The sequence below is a fragment of the Triticum urartu genome, chromosome 5 (genome assembly GCF_003073215.2).
Source record: "Triticum urartu cultivar G1812 chromosome 5, Tu2.1, whole genome shotgun sequence".
Classification (NCBI taxonomy): domain Eukaryota; kingdom Viridiplantae; phylum Streptophyta; class Magnoliopsida; order Poales; family Poaceae; genus Triticum; species Triticum urartu.
In genome coordinates this window covers 615608727-615617291 of record NC_053026.1, presented here as the reverse complement: position 1 = coordinate 615617291, position 8565 = coordinate 615608727, and the positions used below count along the sequence as shown (strand labels likewise).

Below are 8565 nucleotides of genomic sequence, written 5' to 3'. Positions count from 1 at the left end.
TGACAGGAGAGTAACAATATCCATATAATGCTGTGAGAAAATGATTGTTGAAAGACAACACCAGATCATGTCAGCTGGCATTTCACGCACAAAGGCAATTGGCGATATATAGCATACCACCCCACCCCCCACCCCGCTATGGGGAAAATAGTACATGTCACTTGTGCGGTACATCTGAGCTCGGCATACAAAATCCCTATCTAACTCCTAAGATTAAGTTGGCAAGAATGGTACAAAACCAAGGCCTCACGGCCGTACCGTGTAAAGAATATGCTACTTCGACAACATGTACAGTATGTACAAACTCAGTTCTTGCATTGGAGTGGTATATGGATAACTCCCCGGCCATTCAAAATGTTATCCTTAGTCATTGCATCACACCCCCGCTATACTGTCGTGGAGGGAAATGATGAAAATATTTGTGCAGCGATCCGTGGCATGTGCAAAGAGTCTTTGCACAGATAAATCGTTGTCAGTGGAATGAATGTCTTGGCTTTGCAATGTTAGAGTGTTCTGTTGTAAACATCAAGCATTGTTGCCTTTTCCTGTAAAGGCAGCTGAAATATGATCAGATATGGAACTAGAAAGAATGAGACTGACTGAGCATTTCACACTAAAACCTGATGATTAAAATCTTGACGGAAAGAACAGGCATTTAACCAAATCAGATTATAATAGAAAACTTTCCAATTATAGACTCAACTATGACACTAGAAAAGCAAGGATGAACCATCTTATAAGGTGGGCAAAGTCATGTAGAAAAGAATACTAAACTAAAACGTGAAACTTGCATTTAGGACATCTTGATCATGAACTTGCGAAACATGCTTGGTCACTCCAACCCTTATTATGACTACTCTGTCAAGAATTTATGTTGGAGCAAAACCATGTTTCGATATGAGGTAATGACAGTTTACCCTGGAAAACCATCACTAACTATGATGGAATAATGAGGAATAATTTTATTCAAAGGTGCACCATCAGCAAAGAGCTAAGAAAGCATACCTCATTCTGCACACCGCTTTCTGAGGGGAACCAACGCATAAGGATGCCGAGTTGCGTTACCACAGGAATTAATTTGAAAATGAGGGGAGTTGTTACCTGCAGAAAGAAACAAAATAAAGTGACTAAGTGTGCATGGAACACCTAGGCCCATCATATTGACCCAGAAAAGAAAAACTTACCAAGCTAAGAGCAGTTGTTCCCAGTAATAACAGATACATTTTCCCCTACAAAACAAATTTTGGTAAGACCTACGAATCATGCATGCATTGCAAGTATATAAACGTTTAGATGAGATTAGAATAATTCACCCCTATAAGATGATGATGTGAGGCACGGCTCAGAAGCACAAAAGCAAATTCTCCAATCTGAGCTAATGATAGACCAACCTTGGTACGAGAAGAACAGAATAAAAGAGTGAGAACATATTCGTTTAATGCACAGATACTTGTGGGGAAATACTAAGGGAGAGGTACTCACGATGAAAGCTGTTCTGATGCTGTATCCAAATGATTTTATGACAGCTGTTATGACTATACTCTTAACTACTATAACCAGTATAACAGCTGCAAGTAATATGTCAACGTGATTCCACAAGAACTTGAAATGTATGAGCATGCCAATACTTGCAAGGAAGAGTGCTGCAAATAAGTTACGGATTGCTTCCACCTTCAATTATTAAAACACAGCACTTTGTAAGATACTGCAAAAGTTCCTTTATGAGCAGCAAACTGGTAGGTCCAACCAAAGTGAACGAAATTCTTAAATTGACAAGGCAATAAAAAAACAAGACCCAGTAAAGCCAAATCATGACACAGAACTACCGAACAGGATGCAGAATAGCACCTGCTCCAAAGTATGGTGAGCAAAATCTGTGGTGGATATCATAACGCCAGCAAGAAATGAGCCCAGTTCAAGACTCAGTCCAAGATAATCACTGCACTGGCAAATACAAAGACATAACATCAGTCTTTACAGAATTGGTGTTATAGGTGATAGTATGAACGCTGATGATAACAAAGAACTAGTGAGAGGGCAACAGGAACAATTATAAGGACAGTTATCCCTCATGCCAGCAACAGGATGTGATACAAGCTACCAATGCTACGAAGGCTGTTGACACCAAACATGAGAATAGCTAGTATGACAGGCGAAATTTTCATTCCTAGTGGCAAGAAATATGCTTTGGGAAAAGCCAATGCTCCTGCTAGTTTTGAGAGAGAAAAAAGCTTCGGGGAATCATGTTGTACTATACTGGTGCTCAGGCAAGAACTTGAAACTAATAACATTTGTCACACTGCGCCGATAAAAGTCATGCTAAAGTCCATAACAGGGTGTGATACAAGCAATGAAGTCAAATAACCTTACCCAGGCTAGCAGCAAGCAGAAAGCAACAGCAGCCAACTGATAGAGTTCATTTGTCTGCATATTAAAAAAAAACAAATTAGCAAGTGAGTTTAAACACTAAAAGAACACTATAAACTATAGAAAGTGTTTTTTTAATAATATCATGACATCACTGTGAAAGAACATATATGGTATTTAGTAAGCAAAACAGAATTCCCTTCAGTAATGTGGGCTACACACAGCGTTTTTTAAATAATCCACGGAAGTCTACACGAACATGGACCTGAGGTTTTAGACGATACAGATACAGTAGTTACACATCACTAACCAAAGAGAAACAAAGGAAGAGCATGGAGCTCCAATTTCACTAAAAATAAAGAGCACAATAACCAAGTTGGATGGATAATGTTTCCTAGCACTAAATGATAAAAATTTCCAGTCACCAATATGAAGAAACAATGCACATAACTATCAAAATCAGTGCCAGGACAGAAGAGAAACAACCCAGTTCAACTAACCTGTGATGATAACTGGATCATCAGTTTTAAGAATCGAGGGATAAATGACCAAGTCATCATATATGCAACAGTTACAAATATGGACAGTACAAGCAACCTGACACAAAAACATTCTGCATTACTCAAGGCCCTGATATAACACTAAGATAACATTTTTGGATTTCTGCAAACTAGCCATTCTGATAATGATCTTACAGTCTCCCCATTGACATCATTCCTCCAAATATGCCACTTGAACCACCCAGAACTGGAATGAGAGCAAACAGCAGGCCAACTGCACAGTCCTGGAGTAAAAGGAAGATGATATCTGAATCTCAACTGAGCACAGTTATGAAACACTAGCACATAGAGCTTACTTTCCATCAAACGGACTTCCAAGCAATTGACCCTTGAATTACATAAACCATTACTAAGGACGAAATACACCGTATTTGTTGCACTGTATTTGTTGATTATCAATGATTGGTTCAATGAGGATGACACAAATGTCTGTATATGAGAAAGATCCAATAGTACCAGTTTCAATAGTACTCCCTCCGTAAAGAAATATAAGAGCATTTAGATCATTAAAGTAGTGATCTAAACGCTCTTATATTTCTTTATAGAGGGAGTAAGTATCTATCTCCTCTCCTTTCTAATTGAAATACTGAAATAACTAACAACTTAGAGACTTGGCGCTTGTAGTGCATACCGATTTAACAAACATAAACTCACTTAAGGCATGATAGCACAGACCAGTACGCAAATAAGAAGAGCTACTACTAGTGAAGGTTGGTTAAATTGGTCAGAGTTGAAAAGTTGCAATTGATAGTGCATGAGGACTCCTATCCTTGCAACTGAATTAAAATATCTAGTGATTATGTTGCTTCTTCATCAAAATTGCAAACAAAGATTTTAAGTTTGTAACACTTTTACCAATAGTAAACAATAAAAGAGTAAATAGATGAAAGAAGTGGATGAAGTCCAAACCTGAAGGATAAGGGTGCCAATTGTAACTTGACCATGAAGCGCATTTGTGCTACCCTTTTCCACTAAGAACTTGGAAACCTGCCATGGTTGTAGCAATTAGAAGATACACATTATTTACAGTTAACAGAGTGAAAATTTGCTATCTGTAAACAGTCATTCTTATAATTAAGCCAAGCCCAACAACTCAACCACATTTCCCCTGAATCTAGGTGACCAAAGAAATTTTAAAGTGCAAAAGTCATAAATTTTGAACAATAGCCATCTTGAACGAACATAATTACCACTGCAGTAGATGACATTGACAAGAAAGTGCCAACAAATACTCCCTCAGATAATTTAGCACCGCACAACTGGAAAAATGGCATAACTTCAAATTTAGGTAAGTGTCTTTTCTCTCACAGAACAGTATTGAATAAAGGTAGCTAATACAATACCGCAGCAGTTAGGCCACACAAGAACATGAACAAAGCAATCTGAAGTACACCACCAAGCACAGCAACAGGCCCAACCACTTTCAACTGATAGAAATGAAGAACATGGTCAGACACCACATGTTTATGAATACTATATTTGAAGAAAGAGTAACATTAGAACAAAGTAATTAGCCATGACATTCTAAAGTACCTTTGGCAATGAAAATTCAAGGCCAAGAGCAAAAAGAAGAAAAACCACACCAAACTGGGCAAAGGTCTCCACCTGCAGTTGAACACAAGAAATGAGAGATGTGATATTCAAATTCAATAGCATACTTAGGAGGTTAAATGTCATTACTGTTCGAACGTAATTGCTAAATTGTTTAATGCTCCCTTCACAATATTATTTTCCTGAGGATCATTTAGGGTATTTTCGGGTTGAGTCAAAGCCAACCCCACAAGAAATTTGGCTAACGAATGTTTTGGTTAACATGTCGGTTGTCCATGTTTTCACCAATGTTAGCGAGAAAAATAACTAGAATTGTACCGTGGGACTGGGCATGTCAAAATATTAGAAACCATCAAAAGCAAGAGCCAAAATTTTAATCATGACCAAATAATCGGCGTTGCTTTTGGTCACCATCCAAACATATACCCTTGCAACATTTTCAAGCATGAGATAAAAAGATAAAAAAAAATTAGACAATTCTTCATTTAGACCAACCAAATAATAAATCTTGACTATCGAGTGCACATTCCCAGTGTCAATGCTAAATTTTTTGGTGAGCGTGTTTAAGAAATTACATTGCGTCAAGGTACAAAGTAAAAAAATTAGACCAAAATCCAAGAGACTTAAACTAAAGATAACGATACAAGAGCAGTCGTTAGTGATCATATTTTTTTACCTGCACCATTTCATTGATCAAGTTCAAGCCTCCAGGTCCAATAAGAGAACCAGCAAGTAGATAACCAACAATAACCTGGAAAATAACAACATAAATCAAGCCTACTGAGGTAATGCAGTGTTAACACTAAAGTATGGCAGGTCTACTCACTGGCTGCCCCAAACAAGAGAATATGATACCACCAGCAGTAGCTGAAACAATTATAACTACCAGATCTTTAATCAATCTGCAAAACCAAAATTTATTGTTATGGATTACGTGCAATCAGCAGATTACAGATTCCACATACAGGGTCAAGGTATGAAAGAGAACTGACCTTAAATCTAACTGAAGTGTTGGATACTTTGTTTTACGATTTGACATCACAAAAACATTATCCTGCACAAAGTTATAGTCAGCGATAACAAACTAATAACAGAACTAATTGGATGGCAAAATCCTTGTTAATAAGTGAATTTACACACCTCTTTGTCTATCACAGTTTCCGTGTCATCAGAATTTTCATTCTGAGAACCAAACATGTCACCTATTTGGAAAGGTCTTGAGGAACTGCACAAGAAGCACTGTTTAAGTTATGTCAATCATAGTAGGATGCTACAGATTGAACGGTTCTAACAGCTGATCCTGTTCATATTGTAGCCATACTTTGCCTGCTGTGTATCATTTTTCTTGTCGTGTGTGATAACAGCTACAGTCTCCAGAACAGCCTGAACAAACATAGAAGATAAAATTTATCATCTAGCGAACTACTTTGACAGAAAACAAATCAATAAGATAAATAAATAAATATGTATGGAATTACAAGTTCTTATTTCAGAAGGTGCACCATGAGCAGATTTCCCAAAAAAAACGTCAAAGGAACTATTGAGAGCAAATAGATGAGGAGCTATAGTTAACTGAATAGAAAACATGCAGGGGAGAAACACCCCACTATACATCATTGGATAAACAAGCACTGGAGATACACCACACTAACATCATGGGAGACTGGGTACAGTTCCAACAGAGCTGCTTAAGTAGAACCCCAAATTTACAAAGCATGTCAACTGCATGCGCCATCAAATATGGCTTAGTATTATTTGTTTTACACCCATATAGAAACTGCTAAAGTACTTAGCAGGGACATGTACGCATAAATGCGCCTGGAGGGTTTTTTCTGTTTCATTTCCAACGGGAAATACCTCACTACCAAACAACCAATATTGGTATGTCATGTCGTTTTGGAGCACTATGAAAAGCACAGGTAATGCCTTTTAGGCAAGCCTCCACCAGTCTTGGGGGAAAGACCGAAAGAGAGTTTCGTAACAGGAAACACAACACACACGTAAGAGGGCAGTCACACCTACTTGATGATCTGAGATGCTGTTGTTGAAGCTGTTCTTGTCCGGCACTGCAAAATGAGGAGCAAAGCAATTCATCACCATAATAACGAACCAAAAAAGTGCAGTGTTAAACCCCAAATTTGCATGGCTCGTGAGAAATTGGCAGTAAGGGACATCAACATCCGACTCAAACATCTACTCTCTCACCCCCGCAGGATGATTTTCAGCAGAAAAAAAATCCCCTGGGCCAGAGCAGATCTAGAGGAGCGGCCGAGCGGGGCTAGGGGGGGGCAGGGGATCGCACGTACCCTCGGAGGCGTCGCTGTCGGAGAACTCCTTGTCGAGCACGCGGCCGAACATGTCGGCGATGCTGTTGTCCCCGGCGGTGGCGTTGTGGGTGCCGTTGGCGACGAGGCTCCCGTAGAACTTCTCCCGCGTCTCCTTGTCGGGCCTCCCCGCGGCGGGCGCGAGCGCGAGCGCCACGGCGACGGCGAGGACCGCGGCGGTGAAGCGCCGGCCGCGCGGGGTCCCCGCGGCGGCGGCGGGCGCCATCCGGATCGGGCGCGAGGCGGGTGAGGAGGGGTGGGGTGGGGCGGGGCGGGCGCGGCTGCGGGTGGCGCGTCGGGGTCGGGGATTTTTATTGTGCGGGAAGGAAGGGCGTTGGTTGGCGTGGTGGCGCCGTCGTCGTCGTCGGAGCGGAGCAGAGCAGGAGCACGAGGCGTGACGACGGTGAGGCGGGTTATACTAGGAGGGAAGTTGGTTCACCGGCGCGCGGTCGCTGGCACCTCAGCCTGGCGCGGCGGTGGTGGGGCCCGCGGGCCGGTGGTTCCTTCCAGCAGATATTCTCGGTTTTGCACGGGCTTCCAGCTCCTTTCAGTTAAAAAATGGACTTTCTACAAAAACTTTGGAGGATACGGTTACTTATGGATGTTTTCCCAAAATCCTTAAAATTATTGCAGGGAATTGTCCTTTTAAAAAAACTTTCAAGTCTTGGTGCTCGCATTATTTCTGAATTTAATCCTGGTGCTCGAATTATTCCTGGATTTATTTCAGGATTTCTGGTGTTGCGCTTTCAGTGGGAGGAGACGTTCCCGTCGACGACGAAGCGCCTACGGTGACTTCGTAAATCTCAAGATGATATGTCGGCTCAGTCTCTCAGAGGTGCTCATAGGGGTAGAATGTGCGTGTGTGCGTTCATATGGACGAGCGTATGCGCGTATATTGAGCGCTTGCGTCTCTACTATGTTTTAAAAAAATATTCAATCTACTCGTCTACTGTCAGGACAGTATAAAAAACACCGAAAACAACAGTGGTTACATCCAATTTCGTAGACCACCTACGAGCACTTGAGGGGGCCGAAGGCACACCGCCATCATCGTCTCTCCGTCACGAGAGCCGAACAAATCTTATTATAGTAAAAAGTCGAAAAGTTTTCATGCTACAATCGTCGCAGATGAAGAAAGTCATAGATCCGGAGGATCCAACCTATAGACGAATGAATATCGGATCCAAACACCGAATACAAACAACAACTAAATCTCGTGATATCCGCCAAAGGCACAACTTCACACGCCCTCTGACGATGCAAGAAGTACCATCAGGACAGGGCTGGGCGGGCAGCACTTATTTCATCTCCAAGGAGTCATTGTCATCTCGCCTTCCTAAGTAGAACACAACCCTAGCCAAACTTAAGATAACATCTACTCCCTCCGTAAACTAATATAAGAGCGTTTAGATCACTAAAATAGTGATCTAAACACTCTTATATTAGTTTATAGAGGGAGTAGAAAACAAAGCCCTCCCATTGACAAGGGTCGGGATCCACCGCATCTTCATGCCCCTAAAGGCTACAGAAGACGAGGCAGACCAGCGGCGGTACTGATAGGAGGCAAGGGGCCCTATCGACTGTTCAATTGTCCTCATGTTAGGCGCCTAACAGTATCTACAGCAACGGACAGCAAATCCGAGCCCTCAAACGTCCGCGAACGCGTCCGCAGATAGTGATCGATCACACCTCAAATAATCAATTCGACATTCACGTACCTCATATCCGGCACCATATATCCATACTACGCATGCAACGTGATG

At 41.5% G+C, this 8565-nt stretch overlaps 1 protein-coding gene across 2 annotated transcripts; it reads right to left on the bottom strand.

Moving 5' to 3' along the window:
• Positions 1-7277, bottom strand: LOC125511276 (K(+) efflux antiporter 5). 2 transcript variants are annotated; one of them, XM_048676603.1, is made up of 20 exons: positions 6785-7277; positions 6501-6544; positions 5800-5861; positions 5619-5703; positions 5471-5532; positions 5305-5380; positions 5155-5229; positions 4461-4532; positions 4271-4354; positions 4118-4186; positions 3837-3914; positions 3063-3151; positions 2868-2964; positions 2371-2424; positions 1849-1944; positions 1483-1671; positions 1314-1391; positions 1185-1229; positions 1006-1101; positions 1-557 (listed from the first exon to the last, which is right to left on the bottom strand). In XM_048676603.1, the coding sequence occupies exons 1-20, from the start codon at positions 7026-7028 to the stop codon at positions 504-506; spliced, it is 1749 nt and encodes a 582-aa protein (XP_048532560.1). In that variant the 5' UTR covers positions 7029-7277; the 3' UTR covers positions 1-503. The 2 variants fall into 2 exon arrangements, with proteins under 2 accessions (XP_048532560.1, XP_048532561.1); XM_048676604.1 differs by having other exon boundaries at positions 1-545; positions 6785-7274.
• Positions 7278-8565: the final 1288 nt, after the last annotated feature.

Excerpts from the sequence above, each read along its gene's own strand:
- LOC125511276 (XM_048676603.1), bottom strand. The coding sequence starts at position 7,028 with ATGGCGCCCGCCGCCGCCGCGGGGACCCCGCGCGGCCGGCGCTTCACC. Across the intron at positions 4,533-5,154 it reads TGATCAATGAAATGGTGCAG|GTGGAGACCTTTGCCCAGTT; the intron begins GTAAAAAAATAT and ends GTTCAACTGCAG. Across the intron at positions 3,915-4,117 it reads CAATGTCATCTACTGCAGTG|GTTTCCAAGTTCTTAGTGGA; the intron begins GTAATTATGTTC and ends CAACCATGGCAG.